Source organism: Esox lucius, chromosome 1 (genome assembly GCF_011004845.1).
Source record: "Esox lucius isolate fEsoLuc1 chromosome 1, fEsoLuc1.pri, whole genome shotgun sequence".
Taxonomy (NCBI): domain Eukaryota; kingdom Metazoa; phylum Chordata; class Actinopteri; order Esociformes; family Esocidae; genus Esox; species Esox lucius.
In genome coordinates, this window is record NC_047569.1 from 34,039,454 (window position 1) to 34,063,457 (window position 24,004).

The 24,004-nt window shown below is 47.8% G+C and overlaps 1 protein-coding gene across 5 annotated transcripts in view; it reads left to right on the plus strand.

The window, feature by feature from the left end:
- The first annotated feature begins 3,918 nt into the window (after window positions 1-3,918).
- Window positions 3,919-24,004, plus strand: part of kmt2a (lysine (K)-specific methyltransferase 2A) — a 35,442-nt gene continuing 15,356 nt past the window's right edge. Inside the window, exons 1-14 of one of the 5 annotated variants that reach the window (XM_034292813.1) lie at window positions 4,097-4,184; window positions 9,028-9,190; window positions 14,091-14,163; window positions 14,250-17,677; window positions 18,375-18,555; window positions 18,748-18,982; window positions 19,074-19,138; window positions 19,223-19,678; window positions 19,840-19,916; window positions 20,033-20,275; window positions 22,110-22,256; window positions 22,691-22,789; window positions 23,281-23,401; window positions 23,699-23,812. In XM_034292813.1, coding sequence (XP_034148704.1) covers window positions 9,188-9,190; window positions 14,091-14,163; window positions 14,250-17,677; window positions 18,375-18,555; window positions 18,748-18,982; window positions 19,074-19,138; window positions 19,223-19,678; window positions 19,840-19,916; window positions 20,033-20,275; window positions 22,110-22,256; window positions 22,691-22,789; window positions 23,281-23,401; window positions 23,699-23,812 — 5,242 coding nt within the window. In that variant the 5' untranslated portion in view covers window positions 4,097-4,184; window positions 9,028-9,187. Of the gene's footprint in view, window positions 4,185-9,027; window positions 9,191-14,090; window positions 14,164-14,249; window positions 17,678-18,374; window positions 18,556-18,747; window positions 18,983-19,073; window positions 19,139-19,222; window positions 19,679-19,839; window positions 19,917-20,032; window positions 20,276-22,109; window positions 22,257-22,690; window positions 22,790-23,280; window positions 23,402-23,698; window positions 23,813-24,004 lie in introns of all 5 variants that reach the window. The other 4 variants (XM_010871956.5, XM_020046854.3, XM_020046848.3 and 1 more) reach the window with 4 other exon arrangements.

A 24,004-nucleotide genomic window follows, 5' to 3' on the forward strand; every position in this document is an offset into this window, starting at 1 on the left:
CAGATGCTAAAATTATCAAGTGCTATGTTGAAACTGGCTCTCATGACGACGGCCCCAGTAAAGGGAAAAAAAACAGAGTTACCTATGTTACAGAGGATAAGTTCATCACAGTTATCAGCCTCAGAAACGTAACTGCACTTCAGATTGCGGCCCAAATAAATGCCTCACAGAGTTCAAGTAACAGACACATCTCAACATCAGCTGTTCAGAGGAGACTGCTTGAATAACGCCTTCACGATAAAACCACTGCAAAGAAAACACTACTGAAGGACACAATAAGAAGATACTTGCATGGTCCAAGAAACACGAGAAATGCACGTTAGACGTCAGGTGTAAATCTGTCCTTGGGTCTGACGCGTTCAAGTTGTATTATTGGTTACAGCCACCGTGTCTTTGTGAATGAATGATCTCCGCATGTGTAGTTCCCATCATGACGCACGGGATGAGGAGGTGTGAGGGTGTGGGGTTGCTTTGCTGGTGCCATTCTGTTGATTCATTTAGTAAAAAAAGCCATGATCTTTGAGTTAGCTTAACTGATGACTTTTTACAGTGTACCTATTTACAGCCTGGCTGTAAATAGGTATTATGGATGTTTGATATTTTTTTCATGGTATATGAACTTTTTAGCCGCTGAAGCATTTTATTTTATTTTTTATTTTTTTTACATATAATTACAAAATATCCAGATCTACAAAATAAAAGCCCTGTATAGCTCAGTTGGTAGAGCATTCCACTTGAAATACAAACCTTATGGGTTGGATTCCCACAGGAAATCCTGGATAAAAAAGTCAGGATTAAAAAGTATTAAAATGTATTCACTCACTGCTAGTGACTCCTTATGGTAGATCTGCACATGCCAGCTCAGTCATGGTTGTTAGCCAGGGAATATGCTCTCCTTAAGCACATACTCTTTCTACTGACAAATATTTACTGGTTTAGTGAGCTGTGTGACAAGAAGCAGAACGGTTTGACAACGTGTGTCTGAGGATACACTGCAAACATTTTCTTTAAGAAAATTGAACTACAGCTCTGGAAAGAAATTTGAGACCACTGCAAATGTATCAGTTTCTCTGGTTTTACTATTCATAGGTATGTGTTTGAGTAAAATGAAAAGTTTTGTTTTATTCTATAAACCAATGACAACATTACTCCCAAATTCCAAATAAAAATATTGTCATTTAGAATATTTATTTGTAGAAAATAACAACTGGTAAAAATAACCAAACTAAATGTGTTTTCAGACCTAAATAATGCAAAGAAAACAAATTAATATTCATTTTTCAACAACAAAATACTAATGTTTTCACTTTGGAAGAGTTCAGAAATCAATATTTGGTGGAATAACCCTGATTTTAATCACAGCATTCATGCGTTTTGGCAAGCTCTCCACCAGTCTGTCACATTGCTGTTGGGTGACTTTATGCCACTCCTGGCACAAAAATTCAAGTAGCTCGATTTTGTTTTGATGGCTTGTGACCATCCATCTACCTCTTGATCAACTTATTCCAGAGGTTTTCAATGAGGTTCAGGTCTGGAGATTGGGCTGGCCATGACAGGGTCTTGATCTGGTGGTCCTCCATCCACACCTTGATTGACCTGGCTTTGTGGCATGGAGCATAGTCCTGCTGGAAAAAACAATTCTCAGAGTTGGGGAACATTGTCAGAGCAGAAGGAAGCAGGTGTTCTTCCAGGATAACCTTGTACTTGGCTTGATTCATGCGTCCTTCACAAAGACAAATCTACCCACTTTTAGCCTTGCTGAAGCATCCCCAGATCATCATCGATCATCCAACAAATTTCACAGTAGGTGCAATACACTGTGGCTTGTAGGCCTCTCAAGGTCTCCATCTAACCATTAGACGACCAGGTATTGGGCAAGGCTGAAAATTTGACTTGTCACAGAAGATTAGCTTAATCCATTCCTCTACGGTCCAATCCTTATGGTCTTTTGCAAACTTGAGCCTGGCTCTTCTTCGCTTCTCATTGATGAATGGCTTCAGCCCTGCCCCTAGGAGGCTGTTTTGAACCGTCCTCGCCGTTCACTTCACCCCAGCTGCTGTTTGCCATTCTTTTTGTAGGTCACTTGATGTCATCCTACGGTTGTTGAGTGACATTCGAATGAGTTGACGGTCATCTTGGTCAGTGGACAGTCGTTTTCGGCCTCTGCCAGTCTGTAGCTTTGTTGTCCTCAATGTCTGTTGCTTGACCTTGTTCTTATGAACTGCCGTCTTTGACATTTTCCAGATGGAAGCAAACCAGTAAAGCCAGAATTGAACCCTTATTTCCTCACTCAACAAATAACTATTTGTCATGCTGAATAGTTATTTTTTCATTCAAATTACCTTTGAGGTATGACTTGCACTGTTTTTGACATCCAGCTGGTCCTATTGCAAGAGGATAGTGATGACCACAGCAGCGGTTTTTATACTTTTCCTTGTTAAATTAGATTTGGTTCAGGTAATCAACTAATCAGTACCTCATTAAGTAAAATGAGGTGTGCCTGTGTTGGAATTTAAAAGAAACTGGAATGGAAGTCTTACATGTGCAGATGCTGATTTAAGAAAAATTAGGAGTGGTCTCTTAACTTTTTCCTGAGCTGTATATTTGAGGAGATATTTGCTTGAAATAAGTGAAATAATAGGCCCATGGAACAAGACAAATTATTTGATATTCAAGGCATATTTTCTAAAACCAAGCGGTATTACCGAATACAACTCAACCTGCCATGTTATGGTCATACCTGGAATGCGAAATCTACATCAGAAAACTGTGAGGGGAAAGAAAAACCGATTACAAAGGTCCCTAGTGGTCTGAAATGCACTAAAGGCACCAATTAATCAAATGTTTTATAGTTAGGGTGAGAATTCAACAGCATGCCATGGTGCATTGAAGTTGTTTGACCCTTTAAAGTTGATAATATATGGCCAGCTCAGTTCCCCATTACAAAAGTATAATACCTAAGTGTATTTCTTTGGAACGGCTTAAGTTGTACTTCACTAGAAAAAAATTTATTAACATATTATTACAATAGTATTAGTAACAGCAGTATACTTAAGTGTGTTAAAATGGTACCACTTATTTCATGCTTTCGTATACGTATAATACATGATTGGAAATAGCATTTTAGTATACTTAAAATATACTATTTATTTCAAATTATATTATATATTTTAAATAACGTAGGATATAGTTTTAACTATATTGCCAGTTTGACCTGAACATAATAAACGAAAGCAGTTGGCAGGCCATGTTAATTGTTTGTTTTAACAGTCAAATTTAGTGGCATGACATAACACATACTGCCAAAGAATAAGTGAAATAACAATAATTCACAATAGATCATAATTCAAGCAACAACAATAATCAACGGTGAATCAACAATCAACAAACTATGGCTAACCTAAAGGTGTTGACCAAAAACTAAGATGGTATGATATCGCTTTTTAGATAGTTTCCAATCTCTCTTCTGGGATTAAACGAAAACAAGTGCTATTGGTCAATAATTAAGGTTGTAACAATTAAGGCACAATAAAAATCTATATAAAAAGTAAGTTATTTGTCCAGATGATAAACTATTTAACTAGTAGCATAGATGCCCGCAGTTAGCTTCGCTCTGCGTGGCAAGTTGTCAACGCGACCCTGGCGGTCCGAACGCACATTTCGTGGGCTAGATTAAAAGATGTCTCAAGCATCAGTAGCTAACGACCGTTAAGTATTTTCCCGGGCAAGGCCCTGGAACCTGTTTAGCTATGATCTGGCTATAAGCAGTAAGACTATGAACATTGAAGAAATACATCTCCGGGGCCTCTTTACTTCCACCCCGCAACATGGATACGGGTGTATTTCTTCGTAAAGGGTGGCGGTGGTTTATGTAAAATACTGGTTAAGGGCTAACCCACTGAGCTCTATGATCTTAGGACAGGCAGGCAGAGTGTAAAATGGCGCACAGCTGTCGGTGGCGGTTCCCCGCTCGGCCCGGAGGGAGCAGCAACTTAGGTACCGGGAGGAGAGCGGGCCGAATCCGGGTCACAGCCTCCATCCGAAGTGGCACGGGGACACACCCGAACACGACTGGGCTCGGGCCCGGCTTTGATGCTGCGTTACAGGTCTCCTCTGTTATCGGTTGCAACCTGCAGACATTTCGGGATGTTTTGGGGGAGACGAGTGGTTCAAGCAGCGGGGAGGTAAGGGAAGACCAGCTTGATTGTGTTTGGTTGTTAGCTTGCAAACGTTATATGGCTGCAAGGAGGAAGGTACTGTTAAGTTCATACACACACTACCAAAGGTATTGAGTATCAATGAGTTGGATGCTGCCTCCGTATTCGTTGTTAAGAGTGACCTAACTTTTAATAGCCAGGTAGCTAGCTTGCTAACTTTATGTTGTCTGGCCTTTATCTGTTCACTGTGTATCAAGCCCATCAATAAACTTAAATCCATGCGAAGTTACCTACGAACAATACCGTAACTAACAACAGTACAGTACACATCCCACTAATACTCTACACAACAAAGTCTTAAGAAGCTAGATTAGGTTAAACAGAGTAGCACCAACTGACGGTACTGTACTGGTGTTGTGAATAGTTCGTACGTTGCCTGGTGACTTTGTAGCCACAATTTCATAAAAACATGAATAGTTTGTCTGGGGTAGTTGTCAATTTTTCCCACCAAGGCGAAAATGGATCATATGGGAGATGGGTAAATTTAGTTTGGTTGTGTAGTGGTAAAGATGTACAGTACAGTCCGTATCTTGTTTCCAGCTGGTCTCGTCTCGTTATCAACTCTCACATATTCCTAGTTCAGAACCTTGGGCATTGGGTTTTCTATAACAGGCTGCACATAACCAATCTTACTGCCTTGCTAGCCAGCTTACTTGCTTGATGCTAGTTTTGCATCATTATCGCTGTAACATGGGACCTCCCGGATAGCGGGCAAGGCTCCTGTCTTGTTTGAAAACAAAACATGTCAACTTGGGGAGGACAAGGAACCTGTCTTATTGTTTTTCTGCTTATTTTGCTAAAGCAGCTGTTTGGATAACATTATTTATACGTAATGCACCTTTTGGATTGTCTTACTGACTTTGTAAATCTACTTTTTTTTGCAAGCACTAGCTTCTGATTAAACACATTTTCAGGAGTTACAGAAGCTAACCGACCATGAACGCTAACATGCCATGTTGCGAGATGTCAGTGCTAATGTTGGCTAACCTTCGACCAAGGCTATTTACATTGGCTAAATTATTCGCCAGATACTTAGCTACTATTGGTCTTTCTGCTTTGATACACGTATCTAAAGTTATCAAGTAGAGGCTATAGATAACGTTTTCGAGTGGTCGGTTTGGCAAGATAAACCATACACGAATTGTCCTGTTTAGATTGCTACGGTTAGGATTTAGCTTTGTTGTAGCTAGCTAGTACATGTAGTGTTTAGCTAGCTAGCTCATGAACCTCTTATCATGCTACGCACTACGCCACGGTAGCTAGCGATTGCTGATGCATTAGAAAATGGGAGGTGGACATGTTTTTTGCCCTCTTTACACAGTGCGTAGTAACAAAATAATGTCGGAATTGAGGACATGGCAGATGACCTGTATTATGCGAGCAATATTTTTTAGGGGGGTGCTTTGGATAATTCGCCAGTATCATATATGTTTGTGCCGCTCCAAATTCCATAGTTCTAGGACTGACAGAGACCTCGCGAGCTACAATAACAACCAGCCTTTTAAAAAAGACGGACCTTGTGATGTGGGGGTGTGTTCAGATTTAGCGAACTACCATCTTCCTTTGCTCAAGATGAACACGCGTTCAATGCAGTGGGAGTAGACCCAGTGTTGTTGTAGAATTGGTGGTTAACTCTTTTGAGACGTTCTTTTTTTATATAATTGGATAAATGCAACACACTAAGTGGACATTTAGATCACTTATATATGTAATTCGGGTTTTATGTTTAGATCATATTTTTAGTGTTCTAGGCATTAGTCATTTTCCTTCTCCAGACTCTCACTGCCATAAAACAATTATAAGCTCTATTCAGAATGTGCGCAGTAACTGATTAATTCTTGTCTGCGTAGACGTCTTCCACCACAAGTAGATTAGCTGGAATGTAATGGATTCTACTTCAATGTTGACAAATGCTTTGAACATTTGTCTTGCAGTCCGGGCCAACACTTCAAGGAAAGGGGATCAGCCTGTCCCCCTCCCTCTACCCCAACACCCACACAAAGAGGGGAAAAACGCAAAATCCACTGTGTTAGGGCAGACGGTCAAAATCCCAGTGAAACTTGCCGCTCGTGGAAGTTGCGAACACAGCATTGTGATTTCATTCAGGGTGGATGTTGCGCCTGGGCAGGATTGTTCTGGCTCATCGTAGCCTGCTGAGCTCACAGAGCAGCCGGACACTGAGCCCCTCCTTCCAGGCAGACCCAAATCCACTTCAGCCACACAGTCGGAGCACAACTTTTCTTCTGACAGCTGCCACTTTAGAATAGATTAGCCAAGCCTTTTGGGGTTCCCTCAATAGAGAGCTTGTAGACTGTTGTTGTTCAAATGGACACATTTGTAGGCAATTTAATTGTTTTTTTTAACACATTTATTTCATTCATCCAGCCAAATTATGTTTGACAGTTAAGGTTGCATAAATTAAACCATCTTGTCATTTAGGGACATTTCTTTTGGCCAGTTAAAAAGTTCTGACATTTAGGTTTTTCTTTTTGTCTTGCTTAGAATTTAATGCCTTTCTCCATTCCGATTAAGACCAACCTCAATCCCTTACAGCTGAAAAGATGTTATCAAACCAAATGCTTTGCCCCACTGGTTTTTGCTAAATTGTTTGTTTGGGTGGAAGGGGTCCAGCAGGTGTTTGCCCTATTTATATGGTGGAGCTCCTGTCCCAGGGAAAGCGTGTGGATCCAGGCAGGAAGCTTTGTCTGCTTTTATTCCAGCTGTCATGAAGTGCAGACGGCTGAAAGAGCACAGACACGGATATCAAAGGGTGAAGAGCGAAGCCTCCTCCCCCTGGGACTACGCTGGGAGGAGAATTAGTCACAGGCCCTCCCATCCACTGCTTTATCCTGGTTTAACAGGCGGCCAAAGGGTTTTCACCTCTGCTTTCAGAGCGGTGAGAAAAAGGCTGCTAGGGTGTGTGTGATCCACATCGATGTGGGGACCTGGAGACCCCACAAAGGTGGTAAGACCTGAAGGGGAGGGCGGGAGTCTCCCAGACTTCAGGTCCCATTGCATCTCGCAGCCCAGGCTTTTGTTTTTTGAAAGTTGTCTCTCTGTGCCAATAAGGCTGTGAGGTGTTGGGGACACAAGCCATCACATCTGTATCTAGATGAAGGTGATAGGTATGTTTGGGACATTTTTCTATTTATTCTTTTATCCAGTCTTTCGGCACTCAAAAGAAAATAATATCAACCTTTTGGTGGCCACTCAGAATGTCTCCTTTCATAACTTGAGTTCTTAACATTTCTTCCCTGACTCATTGCAGTCATTGATCAGAGCAATCTAACAGGAATTCCTCAGTGGCCTTTTAGTAGGAATTTTTCACCAGAAGGCCATACAGTACAGAGTGGTGTCATTGCCCATTGTAATTCTAGGGAGTGTAAACAGACTGTCCATAGTAAATCAGAATGAATCTGCTATCCCTTCAGTTGGCTGCTCAGAGATGTATCAGTGTGGTTTTAGAGATACGTCTGCTCTAAATTACTATGTTCAGGGTTTAGACAGCAAACCAGAGATTTAGCCCACATTGAGTAATACAGTTGCATTGTAAGAATGAATGGGACAATTTAATCTTGACTGCCATTTGTAAAATCTTATCTAAATATATTTCTAAACACTGGTTGTTTAGGTTAGTAGTGATTTGACCTTACAGGGATGTGAGAGTGGCTCATATCTTAAGATAATCACGGAGCATGGAATTATTTAAACGTCCAAGTTTACACTTAATCTATCAGCTGGTAATTAAAGGGGACATGGTTCCTTGGGCATTTGGTTTCACTGAAAGTTTGGTAGCTGAATACTCCTGCTATCAAATATTACAGGACAGAGAGTTAATGATCAGTTGCAACACATGATTTGGAGAGTTGGGGATGAGGGGTTACAGCAATGACATGTGCTTGCGCTTGTCATCAAGCAACGAAGAGAGTGCTTGCATTCTAACGCATGCCTCATCATCCCTACGTTTCTGTAGGTAATCGTCCGATTTAATGAACAGTCATACTGGGCTTTGCTTCACTGAAACACACCCACATAGCGATGCACAGCCAAGTACCTCAAAGCACTTTTACATCCGCCCCAATGCTTGTGTGCTTGCAGGGGACAGGCCCAGATGGCAGCCAGGAGCGTTAGCATTTCTGCAAATTAATCTGATCTGTTGCTCTGCCGTCATCTATCTGTGAGGAAAGATTAGTCTTGTGCCCAGTTTAACACCATGCAACGGCAAGAAGCAATGTATGGTGCCGCATGAAGGACGTGAATGGACAAAACAAGGCGAATATGGTCTGTGAATCCACAACACACAATTTCCTTGTCCACCTTTCCCCTTGAAGCACAGGAATAATCATGAAAGCCTTCCCACTTTGTGTGCCTCTCGCTTACTGCTAACTCGGTTTAATGCTATCAAAGCAGGTGGCTCCATGTATGCTTATAAGCTCCTTATTGCGTTGTACATGCTGCTCTTCTCTTCCTGCCCGTGGGCGTGGGGTAAGTGTGTGCATCTCGAGGCAGTGGCTTGCTGCACAGTGAGTGTGAGGCTTGTAGTGTGTGGGAGGTTTGTTTAGATTTGGATATGGTTTGCTTCTGTGTGAGCGTGTTCAACCCCAGCCCCTTTTCATCCTTGCCCTTTACTTGAAGACGCGCGTGCGCGCACACACAGGCCCAGTTGATGTCCCATGTGGTCAACCCCCCCCCCCCCCCCCCCACACACACACACACATACACACACACACACCCTCCTCTTCTGCCCATCCCCCTTTCCTCCTGTGTTTTAGCTCTGTTGTTTACATCTTGCGGTGTGATTCACGTGCAGGGGGAGGAGCCTGTGCGAGTCTCTGGGAGGCAGAGCCGTGACCTCATCGATCTACTCACGTTTGTCACAGCAACTCTGAACTGCTCGTTCCGTTCCGGCCCCTTAGCACCCGGCAGCCAACACATCAAGCAGCACGAGAAGAGTTGCCTGGTCGCTATTAATGGTCAGTGTGCTAACCCAGATGGCTTGCTGGAGTCCTGACGGTACAATGGCTAATATTCTCTTAAAGTGCTAAATGACTGTAAAGTTGGCAGTTGGTTTTGAGTTTGTAGTCAAGGCTGCTGGTGTGTGCCCTGCTAGACAGCAGCTGCTCTGCGAACGGGGCCGAAGGGACTTCAACGGCAGACCCACATGCTGCTATAAATAAAGATTATGAAGTGACACACCCCCGCCCCTCCGGCACGAGGAGCAACACAAAAGACTGCCAAAGGAAGTCTGCGATATTAATCATCCCTTCAGCCTCGCCGGATCATCTGTCTGAGGAGGCTCTGTGGACTGTGGCTAGTTTTAGTCAGGCCCACCGTAGAAATACACAATAAAACGTACTGTTAATTTCACAGGCTTTTTGAGGAGCGGAGCGCCACCCTGCTCTTGGAGGACATGGATTCCGTCTGTCTGCCTCCTGTTTCTATCTATAATTACAGTTACACCCTCACCCTGTGGCCCTGCTGTGTTTGACAAATGTGGGGTTCTAGTGGAACCCAAGTGATGTTGCCTTTCTATCCAGTTCTGAGGGAGCAGAGCAGGTCTTTAGTTGAATCAATCCAAGGCCACTTCCCAGATCTGTGTGACACATTTTATATGCTGATATAAAACATCCCTAGTGCCATCACAGTGTTGTTGAGTAACACTGTCACAGCTACAGTTTACACATACTGTCCCCCTGCCGGAGACTAGGCTTCACGTACTGTCCGCCCTGCCGGAGACTAGGCTCCACGTACTGTCCGCCCTGCCGGAGACTAGGCTCCACGTACTGTCCGCCCTGCCGGAGACTAGGCTCCACGTACTGTCCGCCCTGCCGGAGACTAGGCTCCACATAGTGTCCCCCCGCCAGAGGCTAGGCTTCACATGCTGGCCTTCCCCACTGGAGTCTAGTGCATCCGTGTGATGACATTTTCAAGATGCAAAGGAAGTGTTGACTTTATGAAAGTGTGAGGTATATCAGAGTGCAGAGTTTTTTTTTGGTTCGCAGATGTCATAATTTTACAAAATGTTATAGAATTTTGAGGGGCTTTTGTTGAGTTGTTTTTGTGGCCCCTCTATAGGAATCAAATTCACTCCCTACTGTGCTAACTGGACCTGCTTTACCAAGTGTGGTAAGAGCATGGATCTTGCAATGCCAGAGTTGTGTGTTTGATTCCCATTGGCGCTAGTATGGAAATGTATGTGTTGCTCTGTCCGAAACATGGTACCCCATTACATTTTTTACATATTTGGACACAGGAATATTTGAGCAACATTTTTACCACATTCATTGATTAAGGTAATCCAATTTAACAAATCACACAACGTAAATTACACTTTGAAACCATCTGTGACATTAAAATAAAATAAATGCAATTTGCTTATACAAAAAAATTAACACACCCCTACCTTTACAATTTTATGTGATTGAAAATAACATCAGAAAATATCTAGAACTAGAATCAAGTAAACCACAACAGATGCAATTGATCAGAAAATCTGGGCAGTCCAGCCTTCCAGAAAGTTGAGAAACTAAACTAAAATATGGTGTGTGGTAACACTTTATGCCAAGATCAGAAGACCTATCTGAGGCCTTCACAAGAACCATTGTTGATGAGTCTAGGAACCAGGGGTCACATTAATAAGAGATATCTAGGCCTCTCTTGCAAAATTAATGTTGAAGTGCATGAGACAACAGTCAGAAAGACACTCGGCCTACATGGGTGTTCATGAAGGAAATTGCCTCTGCTCTCAAAAAAGAATATCAAGACATGACTCATATTTGGCAGACAGCACCTGGGTGAAGACCGTAAACCCTGGAACTATGTGGTCTGGACAGATGAGTCGACGGTGGAGTTGTTTGGCAGCAATGCCTGAAAACCAAACACTGCCTTTGAACAGGGGAGACTCATACCAACCATAAAGCATGGGGCCTTGCTGCTTCAAGGCTTGGCTGACTCGCCAGTGTTGAGTCAACCGTGAATTCCGTATTGTACCGGATAATTCTTGAGAGTGTGAGGCCATCTGTCAAAAAGCTGTAGCTGAATTGAGCACGGATCTTGAATTAGGACAACGATGGGCATCATGGATGTAATATTTTCACACAAAATCTGAGAAATTGCCTCACAGAAATGACTTCTAAAGCACAAACGAACATTTAAATGTTTATACAGTTGTGCTCAAAAGATTCCAACTCCCTTGGAGAATTGGTAATATTTGTAAAGAAAACATGAGTGAGCAGGCAAAACATATTTAATTTCTTATGGGATTTATACTTAACTGTAGGTTATAACAGAATGACACAATCATAAAACAAAACATGGCAACAAATATTTTTTTTTACTGATCCCTGTTTAAAAGTATCCATACCCTTAGTTCTTAATACTGTGTATTGCCCCCTTTAGCATCAATGGCAGCTTGCAGTCTTTTGTAATAGTTGTCTATGAGGCTCTGAATTCTTACATATAGCTGCCCATTCATCTTGGCAAAATGCCTCCAGGTCATGCAAAGTCTTTGGTCGTCTTGCATGAACCGCACGTTTGAGATCTCCCCAGAGTGGCTCGATGATATTAAGGTGAGGAGACTGTGATGGCCAATCCAGAACCTTCACCTTTTTCAGCTGGAACCACTGGAGGGTCAACTTGGCCTTGAGCTTAGGGTCACTGTCGTGCTGGAAAGTCCAAGAGCGTCCCATGCGCAGCTTTCGTGCAGAATAATGCAAATTATCTGCCAGTATTTTCTGATAACATGATGCATTCATCTTGCCATCTTGTCACACACCCTCAAAACATCAGTGAGCCACAAGCATGCTTCACAGAGGGGATGGTATTCTGTTCACTATAGGCCTTGTTGACCCCTCTCCAAACATAGCGCTTATGGTTGTGACCATAAAGCTCTTTTGGTCTCGTCACTCCAAGTTATAGTGTGCCAGATGCTGTGAGGCGTGTCGGGCATATTGTAACCAGGCTTTTTTGTGGCATTGGCACAGTAAAGGCTTCTTTCTGGCACCTCGACCGTGCAGCTCATTTTTTTTCAAGTATCGTCATATTGTGCTCCTGAAACAACCACATCGTCTTTTTCCAGAGCAGCCTGTATTTCTCCTGAGGTTACCTTTGGGTTTTTCTTTGTATCCCAAACAATTCCTCTAGCAGTTTTGGCTGAAATCTTTCTTGGTCTACCTGACCTTGGCTTGGTATCAGGAGATCCCTGAATTTTGTGATTGAACAGTACTGACTGGCATTTGCAAGGCTTTGGATAACTTTTTATATCCTTTTCCATCTTTATAAAGTTCCATTCCTAGTTACGCAGGTCTTTTGACAGTTCTGCTGTCTGCTCCCCATGGCCCAATGTCTAGCCTGCTCAAGGCTAAACATTCAAGGGTATGTAAACTTTTGCTCAGGGCCATTTGGGGGATTTCTGTTATCATTATGATTTAAAAAGGAGCCAAACAACCCTGTGAAGATAAATGGCTACATATGATCACTATCCATCAATAAAAGTTTTCTGCATGATCAGTCATATGTTCAACATCAGTGCCATAATTTCACAATTTCTGCCAGGCTATGCAAACTTCTGAGCACAACTGTATTAGAAGAACCCTACAGAGGATGTGTAAGTTATCCCCACTTTATGGTAATGGAGACATAGACATAAATGTACAAAATAAATGGATTCAAATGTTTTTATGCCAATGTTGTTGACTATTTTTCCCATGACTGTATATATTGTACAGAGTCTGGTCAAAAGGATTGCATTGTACCTGGAAAAGGTTTCCATCCAAGTCCACTGACATCGCCATTGGATTCTGTTGAACTCACTATTAGGCATTTTGTACATACACTGGCTGGATTGTTGTAGTGACACAGCCTTCTGATGTCTACACGGGCTTCCTCCGGAAAGCTGGGACTGTCATTGACAGTGAAGTGTTTTGAGCAAAGTGGAGTAAATCTCTAACCTAGTGCGTTATTTCAGAAGCTGAATAGTCCTGTCATCCTCTGTCACATTAGAAGACCTGACTGAGTAGGTGACATCACCACTGATGTCAGGCAGCCTAGCAACTAAGGATGCATTTGCTGTGCTTGATGGGACACCACGTCATGGAAAGAAAGAGACTAATGTCATGCTCAACCGTTGGTTGAATTTGATTTACGCAGCCTCATGACTGTCGGTGACTATCATAGGCTAAATTTATGTTGTTTTTACCAATCCCATGGGTTAATTTCTAGCAATTTTTCAACTAATAATCAACTTTGTGATTAGCTGCTTGTCTTAGCTTTTACCATTCACATTTAAGTAATTTAGCAGATACTGTTCTCCACAGAGACTTACAAAAGTTGGTGGAATATTTGTTTTTGGTCTAAGCATGACCTGAGCATAACTAATTAGTAGCATTCACCTAAAACAGGAAATGGCTTCATTGACTGAATTATGGTTTGGGCTGAAAAGGCGTGGCTTACTTGTAATTTTGGCAGCGCTGTCTGTTACTCAGTTTCAAATTGAGACTGCTTAACTTTCTGACTGAGCCTCCAGCAGCTTACTGCATCTAATCAGGAAAGCGTACAGGAAGGGAAGCTCTAGAACCTGAGAGGAGTGAGTCAGTAGCCAGGCCAAAGTGAGATTGGGCGTTAGTTAAAAAGATTTCAGTTCTCAGATGACTCAAGTGCTGAGATGGCCCTAGACACTGGCATTGCTGAATGTTTAGAATATATTTTAACGTTTTATGTGGCAGAGCAGTGGGCTGGATTTGAACTCGTGCTGCAGCAGTGCATTTGCACCGAAGGCAGCAATTTAGCTGCCGGACCACCATAAGCCACAGACTCTTTGAACTTTGAATCTTTACGTATATCTCCCCAAAAATGATGTTTCTATCCCCTCCATAGGAAGAAACATTTGGAGGGTTTGGTACAGCCACAGAGCACAGGAGAATACAGAGTCCTCCAAGGACATTGGAAGGTGAGTTTTGATTTTGGTAAAGACTAAGTGGCCTTTGTTTTATTTTGCTAAGCCCCACATAATTAAACCCATTGTGTTGGTCCCAGTTTATCCCACACCACAGAAGAAGCCCAGAGGTCGACCCCCGCGGGCCCTGACTGCACAGAGAGGGGCCACCGGCACCCCACCCTCGTCCTTCTCTCCTGCTCATGGGAAACCCGAGGGCCTGGTACGGCCTGTGGAGAAGGCAAAGCGGCTACCTGGGAGGCCGCCTGGCTCCGGAGAGAAGAGGAGGGGACGTCCTCCAGCCTCTGGCACCCAGAAGAGTTGGCAGCCCGGTAGTCATGCAGCCAACGACAATGACAGCGAGCAGGTGGGGCCGGAGCTCTGCCCCACAGCTGCTCACCGCAAGGACATGGCCGAGGAGGAGACCGAGAGGAAGGGCTCCAAGAGAACGCCCCTGGGCTCTGTGCAGCAGCAGGAAGCAGACGTCAAGCTTCCCAGAGCCGGCCGCGAGTCCAAGGTAACCAAACTGAAGCGGCTACGTGAGGTCAAGCTTGGCCCGCTCAAGTCGCGGCTCAAGGCCATCGCCAGGAAGAATGCTCCGGTACCTGGCGTGCCCCGACGCAGGAGAGGAAGGCCTCCGTCGGCCGAGCGCCTCAAAGCCCAGGCCGCCGCCGCCCAAGCTTCCGTCTCCGAGGAAACCAAACAGAAGGCTTTCAGGGCCCGTCGGGAGAGGGACACGGGCCCCCGTTCTCCTCAACAGAGGTCTGAGCTCAGGGCGTCTGAGGAGGACGTCGGCCCCGACGTGCACGGTGCCTCGCCGCCCTCCACGCCCCCTGCCTCGGCCTCTCCCTCCAAGCTGGGAAGGCCGCTGGGCCTGAGAACCAGCCCTCGCCACGTCAAGCCCGTGCGGATCGTCCCGCCCTCGAAGCGCACCGACGCGGCAATCGCCAAGCAGCTGCTGCAGCGCGCCAAGAAAGGGGCTCAGAAAAAGAAACTGCTGGAGAAGGAGGCGGTGGCCATCGGTGGCCCGGGGGCGGTGGGTGTGGAGGCGGGCATCCGGAGGAGACGGAGGACACAGCTGAAGAACATCAGGCAGTTCATAATGCCTGTGGTCAGCACCGTCTCACTGCGCATCATCAAAACCCCCAAGCGCTTCATCGAGGATGAGGGCAGCTTCGGCGCCCCGCCCCCTCACATGAAGATGGCGCGGTTGGACACCCCCCCGCCTGCTCCTGCAGCCACCCAGCCTGCCTCGGCAGCCTCCTCCCCCATGCGGGCATCCACAGCCGCTGTCTCAGCTACTGCCGCGGCTTCGGCCGACGCCCTGCCGCCGCCGCCGCCCCCGGCCCCCGTCACCCCCGGGGGCGCCACGGCCACGTCGGCCAGCCTTCTCAGCAACAACCGCGCTAGCAACGGCCGCTTCAGCAGCAGCGCTGCCTCGTGTGGCTCCAGCGCCGTGTCCCAGCACTCCTCGCAGCTCTCGTCGGGCGAGTCCTCCCGCTCCAGTAGCCCCAGCCTGGACGACTCGTCCTGCGACTCCCAGGCTTCGGAGGGCACGCAGGCCCTGTCGGAGCCCGAGGACGAGCGTGACGACGAGCGCGACCACTCCCCCTCCTCTCAGGGAGACAGGGAGGGGGGCATGCTGTACTCTTCCAGGCCCCCGTCACCGCTGTCGGAGACAGAGCCAGAGCACGTGGTGCTAATGAAGAGAGGGCGTGGAGGTCGGAGGGGGCAGGGCATGAGAAGGGGCGGTCTGGGGGTCAGGGGCCGAGGAGGCCTGGCCGCCGGAGGGAAGAAGGCCATCATCAGCCCGGCCACGGGAGTGCTAATGTCAAACTCCACCCTGGCTGGATCTCAACAGGCCTCCTCCACCGCCTCCTCGTCCTCCTCCCCTCCGCCTCCCCCGCTCCTCAGCCCCCCACAACAGGCCCAGTCGGGCTCCAACACCGGGGAGCATCACGGCCACTCCCCCTGGATCCTGCCCCACACGATCACCCCGTTCCTGCAGGGCCCGTCGCCGGTGCTGTCAAACGTGCCGGACAAGCGCCGGTCCATCCTGAGAGAGCCCACCTTCCGCTGGACGTCTCTGTCACGCACCGAGCAGCAATACTTCTCCTCCGCCAAGTACGCCAAGGAGGGCCTCATCCGCAAGCCCGTCTTCGACAACTTCCGCCCTCCGCCTCTCACGGCCCAAGACGTGGGCTTAATGCCCCATGGAGCTGGAGGGGTCGCCCCGGCGGGTTACCCCGCGGCAGGCGGCGGGGGCGGCGGGTCGGGGGCAGGTACTTGTCTGTTCTCGCCACTCCATCACCACCACCCGCAGCACCACTCTTCCCGCTTTGAGACGCCCCTGCAGAAGCGAAGCCCCCTGCTGCGCGCCCCGCGCTTCACTCCCAGCGAGGCGCACTCGCGCATCTTCGAGTCGGTCACACTGCAGTCCTCGTCAGGCAGTAGCCCGGGCTCGCTGTCGCCCCTCCAGTCCTCCCCGAAGTCGGGCCGGTCACTGAGGCGCAGGAGGAGGCGCACGCCGGGGCCTCTGCGCGGTCATCCCCGCTCCCCCTCGCACTCCATGACCACACGGAGCAGCCAGCCAGGCGTGCCTCAGGGGAAAGGCTCCTCTGAAGCACCTGTCCCGACGGGCTCGGCCTCCGCCAGCAGCACCAGTAACTCGTCCAGCTCTCTGCCTGGGGTGTCGGTCAGCTCTCTGTCCACTAGTGCCTTAACTCCCGCTCCTTTCAGCACCTTCACACCCGGCGCCCTTGGGCTCCCCACCCACGGGCCTTCCCCCGACGGACGCAGGGCGGCCGGGAACGTGGGTGGCAGCTCCGCCTCCTCGTCCTCCTCTTCCCAACGCTTCCCTCTGTTGGCTTCCAGCCCCCAGGAGCCTGGCCGTAGTGCCGGGAAAGCTGGGAGGGATAGGATGGCCCCTGCTTCCCAGGACCCCGCTCCCATCAAGGAAAAAGAACGGGAGACGGAGAAAAGCAGAGAGCGTGAGAAGGAGAACAAAAGGGAAGGGCGGAAGGATTGGGAGAGGAGGGGGAAGGTGTCCACTCCGGACGCGTCTCCCAATACGACCCCCAGCCTGTTTGCTGTGGAGAGGAGGGACGGTGAGGAGGCTCTGGCCTCTCTCGCTCCTAAAAAGACACCCGGGAGGAAGAAGTCTGTGTCGGTGGACTCGGGCGCCGAAAATGCTCCTGCTGACAGGCCTTCAGTTCAGTCTTCTACGTCCCCAATCCTGACCAAGAGCCGTCTGTCCAAAAAGGGCCGGCCCTTGGAGAGGGGATCAGAGGCTGAGCTCGCGGAGAAGGAGAAGACGAGTGCCGCCGCTCCACAGACGGGCGTTCCGTCGGGGCAGACGGGCAACAGGCAGGCCCCAGCGGCCCCGTCCCTGGGCTCCATGCTGGCACAAGCCGAGAAGCAGCCCGTGGCTGACAAGCGAGTGGTGGGCCTGCTGAAGAAGGCCAAAGCACAGCTGTTCAAGATTGAGAAGAGCAAGTCACTCAAGTCTCCGGACCAGCCTAAAGTTCAGGTTGGTGGGCCTCTTCTCCCTTGTCTTTCCCTCACCCCCTCAGCTCTGTTGATCTTTACCACAGGAAGGTTTTGGTCTCTCTCATCGCTGTATTATCACAACCAGAAGAAAGTCATTTGACAGGAGTTTTTTTTTTGGTGCATAAATAGCATTCGGGGTGTTTGAACAAAGACTGAAACTTGATAGCATGAGAGTCCCTGAAAAGGGGAATTCTGCCTCGCTGCCTCTCTGCCAGACAATGCCGACAGGAGGGCAGAAATACTGTTGAAGCATTGTCTTTCATAGAAACACATCAAATACATGTTTATATACATGTTTATATGTTTATACTGTCCAGCAGAATGACGGTTTACATTACTGTCACAGTACCAGTACTGCATTATCGTGATAATCGATTTTCCACAGAAATAACTTGACACAGACCCATCTTTGCTGAAGCGGACAATAGTTTGGGGGGGAAAAAAAACTTCTATGTATGAACAGTCCTTGCTATAAGTTGGAAAGTAAACATGTGATTTACATGTTTTTGTCAAGATGCCACTGTGGTAGTGGTATCTGGAGAACCCTGTTACAAAGTAGTCCTTTCATTCAGATTTTTATAGCGAGTTTGTTTCGTTACGTTACTTTCACTTCCATTTGAGCACTTTGATTCAAAGTCCTGTTCTGCTGTGTTGAATTGAATGGTGTTTCGCTTCAGCAGAGCCAAGAGAGTGACTCGTCAGAGACGTCGGTCCGCGGGCCACGCATCAAACACGTTTGTCGCCGCGCCGCCGTGGCCCTGGGCCGCAACCGTGCCGTGTTCCCAGACGACATGCCCACTCTCAGTGCCTTGCCGTGGGAGGAAAGAGAAAAGATTCTGTCTTCCATGGGGAACGATGGTGAGTCAAGTCAACCCCCCCCCCCCCCCCCCCAAACACACACACACACACACACACGTATGGCCTGAAATGAAAGCGTCGGATGCTTCCTCCAACATTATTTGTTAACAGAATATTCTCTCCGGAGACAGTTTCTTAAGCCTTGTGAGTACTCGCCATGACGCGCTGTGAATGCTTACCTCTCTGTCTCAGACAAATCATCGGTAGCGGGCTCGGAAGAGGCGGAGCCCCAGTCCCCGCCCATCAAGCCGGTTGCCAGGCACACCAAGACCATTCAGGAGGGAGGGACAGCACCCAGGAAGGGCCGGCGGTCGCGGCGCTGCGGGCAGTGTCCCGGCTGCCAGGTCCCTGAGGACTGCGGCGTCTGCACCAACTGCCTGGACAAGCCCAAGTTTGGAGGCCGCAATATCAAGAAGCAGTGCTGCAAGTGAGCAGGACGTCCTCCCAGTCTTGGAGCTCTTCAAACTCCCTCAGTGTTTTGGTGTGTGATCCTCTGTGTTTTCTGTACTTTGTCGCAGGGTCCGAAAGTGTCAGAACTTGCAGTGGATGCCGTCCAAGATGTTTCTCCAGAAGACGGCGAAAGGTCAGTGGCTTTTTGTGTATAGTCTCTGCCATAATACCTGAGATGCTTTGGTCATTCACACCGGTTTACCACTGACTTTTATAGGCAAGAAAGACAAAAAGAAGAACAAGGGTCCAACAAGCTCGGAGTCCAGTGTCAAACCGAGCCCGCCCCCTTTGAAGGAGGAGCCCCCTCGCAAAAAGAGCGAAACGCCACCCCCGAGGACAGTCGAGGAGAAACAAAAACAGCTGCTGCCACAGACCCTTCCGTCGGAAGACCCCACCCTCGCAAACGACCAGCTCCCAGAAGCCCCTGGTTGTGTCCTCGTCCCTGGGCAAGACTCCGCTCCGCCCGCAAACACGTCCACTGGGTCGGCCAGTAGGAAGGAGCGCAAACCACCGCAGCCCGCCCCCCCATCTTCCTCGTCCTCCTCGTCCCAGTGTGTGTCCTCCCCACCCCAATCCCAGCAGCCCTTGCAGCAGCCCTCACAGGGGCTCCTGCTCACGGAGACCAGGAAGAAGCCGCCGCAGCAGATCTTGGCCACGGCCATTAGCGCTGCAGGTAGGAGCCCTGCGCGTGGCGTTGGGATGTCTACCGGCTTGGAAACCGTTTAGGATCCATACCGGGGGGGGGATAGGAATAATTGAAGTAAGTTTGAAGCACTGAGTTGCTCTAGACAGGATCCCATCTAACCGTCAGGCTTTTGTAACCTTTGCCCTCAGCGCCTGAAGGGAAACACGTGAAGAAGCAGACTTCTCGCACTGTCCTGGCACCATCTAAATCCAAACCAAAAGACAAGGTAAGGCTGCTCCCAAAGCACATTTTAATTAATGATATTCTGTACGCACGTTGCACCCCCCCCCCCCCCCCATTCATCCCTGACCCCTTTGTATTTCTCCCTGTCCTCCTGCCCAGCATGAGAAACCGCTGGCCACCAAACCTGAGAGCAGTACTTTAAACTTGCTGAGCACTCCCTCGACTGGGGGCACTGCCACGCAGAAAGCGCCCTGCGACGGAGTGCACAGAATCAGAGTGGATTTCAAGAAGGACCATGATGTGGAGAATGTGTGGGCCACCGGAGGCCTTAGCGTCCTCACGTCGGTGCCGATCGCTCCGCGGGTCGTCTGCTTCCTCTGTGCCAGCAGTGGCAATGTTGAGGTGAGCTGCGAGCTGTCTGTCTGTCTGTCCACCTCACTCTGTGTCCTTCTCTTGCTTGCATCTAGAAAAATGAGGGGAAAGAAGAGCTTATTTTTTCTCAAAGTGAAGATTGACCCAAGTGGGGTACTCGTGTAATCTAACATGGTGGTTGAACCCTGCTGAGGAAGCCGAAACCTGTTCTTCAGGCATCGGCGCATTATGACGTCAAAGCCCACAGGCCGTGTTTTCAGAGCCATAGCAGTCTTCTACAGACAGGCTAGTGGCAGAGCGGTACCCATCTCTCACAGCCTTCTGAACCCATGTGTCCCACTGGACTGCCCACTCACTGCCTTAGTTGAGGGTAGCACTTTTTAGAGGGCAGCACCTGGTGTTGAGAGTTGTCATCGGGCCTGGTCCAACATTGCAGGAATTGAATGAGCCCAAACCCTACAGTGACAGATGTTCTGTCCAGTCTGTTCCCTGGAAAAGGCTATTCCTTTATGAGACGTCGGTGCACCAGTCAGGAGAAAGGGCTCATGCTTTGAATTGAACTGTGAGTGAGGGACAACTGACTTCAGTATAATGATGTAAATGTTGGAGGTTTTAGGACTATAGAACGTCTGTGTCATGCATATCTGCAAGTGGATGTGGTGGCCTGGCTTTTCTTCATATTTGGGGGAACCCCTTGGTCCAGCTGCCTACCCCAAACCAAAAAATGCCATTTCAATTTAATTTCTTTCACCATGTTGTAATAACTCATTTTAATAATACAGGCTACGCTGTAATTATATTTATCTGTGGACTTTGGTCATTCATTGAGTGTTGTTTGTTGTATATTCTTCAGAAAATGTGTGTTTATAAATATATATAAATATATATTATTTATTGTAATTCTACATGATTAACACACAGCTTGCTTAGTACTCTTGTTAATCTTTATTGTCTTGTTGGTCGAATTAATATCACATTGGGTATCGCCATTAGTAGGTCTCGTTTTAAAATGCCGACATTAAAATGGTTGGAACTGACTTTCGTGACCCCATTTCTTTTCTTTTTCTTGAAAGGTGTGATATGCCCTGAATACAAAATATTGAGCTACAATTTTATGTTATCTTAACAGTGTTCTAGAAATCAATAATCCATGCCTTCCACACATTTTACTTATATTATCATGTAAAAGGCATGTGTCCACCTTGAAGGGTTGCAGCATTGTTGCCCTGGTCAGTGGTGTAGCCTGCCATGCTAAAAACCCCTTCGCTGCAGTTGCTGGGTCCTGGCTGGGCAACAGAGCACATGTTTTGCTAAGTTGGCTTGCAGTGGATATGTTGCGCTGTTCAGTTTCCACCAGCCCAACAGATCTGTCACGTACCATCACATTATTCTGTGTGGTGTATTTTGTCACCTCGTCATCACCTTCTTCACCCTCCAGCTCCTGTGACATTTCATCACTTCCTGTCAGACCCGGGGCTGACATTAAGAACTGTAGCTAGTGCTCTCCATGCACTTACTTGAGCCTCACTGACCAAACCAACCACACAGACCGTATGCGTTTCTGTCGTCAGTGTAGCGAAAAAAGGAACATCATGCAAAGTGCGAATGTTTGACCGATCCTCACTGACAAGGCTTTATCTGACTTGGGTTTAAGTTTAGGGTTAGGTAGAAATTAGAACTACGTTTAGGCATTAAGGGTTAAGTTAAAGGGGTTAGGTTCAGGCATAAAGGTTAAGTTTTAGGGTTAGGGGTTCAGTACGATTTTTTGATTTTTTTTGATGGTATTAAATTGCTGGCCCTCACCTTTATATTAAGACCTGCTAGTGTGTTTGTGTGTATCCCTGACTGTTCCCTCCTTCCCCAGTTTGTCTTCTGTCAGGTGTGCTGCGAGCCCTTCCATCTTTTCTGCCTGGGTGAGACGGAGCGCCCCCTGGAGGAGCAGTGGGAGAACTGGTGTTGTCGCCGCTGCCGCTTCTGTCAGACCTGTGGACGCCAGCACCATACAACTAAAGTAAGGCTCTGCCGTCGGAGCAGTTTGAGCTGGTAGTGACACACGCTGCAACGTATTGGTCGATTAGTAACGTCTGTGGCTGTGGCTCTCAACTGCTTGTCTAAACAATTTCCCAGGGTTAGAGGATTGGGAGGGAATATACTGCTACACCACGTGACCTTGTAGCACTGATGTACATGTTCAAATGGCTATACCTTAAACAGATGACTTTTTGCACTCCTGCTTTCTGATCTCATGCACCAAAATGTGCACCAAATATTGTATAGGATGCTTTGTGGTATGTGTTCCAATATCAATATGAAGGCCTTTTCATATGCGCAGTGTCTTCCACCAATAAAGAAGTTATGGAATCATTTCCTTTGTAAGGACAATATGCAGAGATGCATAGGAATGAGGTTGCCAACTGGCTTCTGTCGACCTCTTTCTCTCCACAGCAGCCGCTGCTTGAGTGTGACAAGTGCCGAAACAGCTATCACCCCGAGTGCCTCGGACCCAGCCATCCCAACAGACCCAGCAAGAAGAAACGAGTATGGGTACGCATCACGCCGTCTTCCTTTTCCCAGGAGTTGGGTTGCATCGGCCTGTAATCGGCCGGCAAACCATGAGGTTGACTTGGGGTTGTGTTTAGGTTTAGTGGCCCGGACGGGGAGGTTGACTTGGGGTTGTGTTTAGGTTTAGTGGCCCGGACGGGGAGGTTGACTTGGGGTTGTGTTTAGGTTTAGTGGCCCGGACGGGGAGGTTGACTTGGGGTTGTGTTTAGGTTTAGTGGCCCGGACGGGGAGGTTGACTTGGGGTTGTGTTTAGGTTTAGTGGCCCGGACGGGGAGGTTGACTTGGGGTTGTGTTTAGGTTTAGTGGCCCGGACGGGGAGGTTGACTTGGGGTTGTGTTTCTGGTCTAGGGGTTAGAGGAACAGTCGCCCTTGGTTGAAATCCTGTATGTTGTACCTCCACTGTATTGTTTGACCAGTGTTGGCTCTGTATTTTGTCAATCCTTCTTTACTTCCTGTGTTCTTGTTGTGTCCAGATATGCACCAAGTGTGTCCGCTGTAACAGTTGTGGGGCCACGAAACCCGGAAAGGCCTGGGACGCACAGTGGTCACATGACTTCTCCCTCTGTCACGACTGTGCCAAACTCTTTGCTAAAGGTGAGTTGTGATTAAACGCTGCGCTACCCAGAAGGCTGTGCTCTCCCTGGCTACATCTGTTATTGAACACACAAAAAAGTCAAAAGCGCCGAACCTCTTACCACCTTGGTCGCGTTTCATTTGGGGTTAGTGTGTTGAAATGTTTCGTGAGGTAAAACAGCACAGTTGGAGAAGTCCCAACGGTCCATTCTGGCTTTGGCCGGTTTTGTTGCGTTGGGGGTCCAATGAACATGACATCTGACTCCTCCTTCGGCGACTGTTGAATAGGGATGTGGGGTGCGTTGTGTTTTTTTGCAGGTAATTTCTGCCCCCTTTGCGATAAATGCTACGACGACGATGACTATGAGAGCAAGATGATGCAGTGTGGCCGATGTGAACACTGGGTCCATGCCAGGTGTGAAGACCTCACTGGTGAGCAGGCCCTCTCGTTTCACAGCTCCGTACTCACTGGGGACCATGCTGTCTGTTGGCATGTCGGCCGGTTCAGCCGCTCAGCGTGCACCACTTCGGAGCTTTTGCACTTCAATCTCTGACTTCAAAAAGCAATTTGAACGTGCTAAGTGTGTCCATCAGTTCAGAGGTCGTTAATTATCAGCGGGGGGT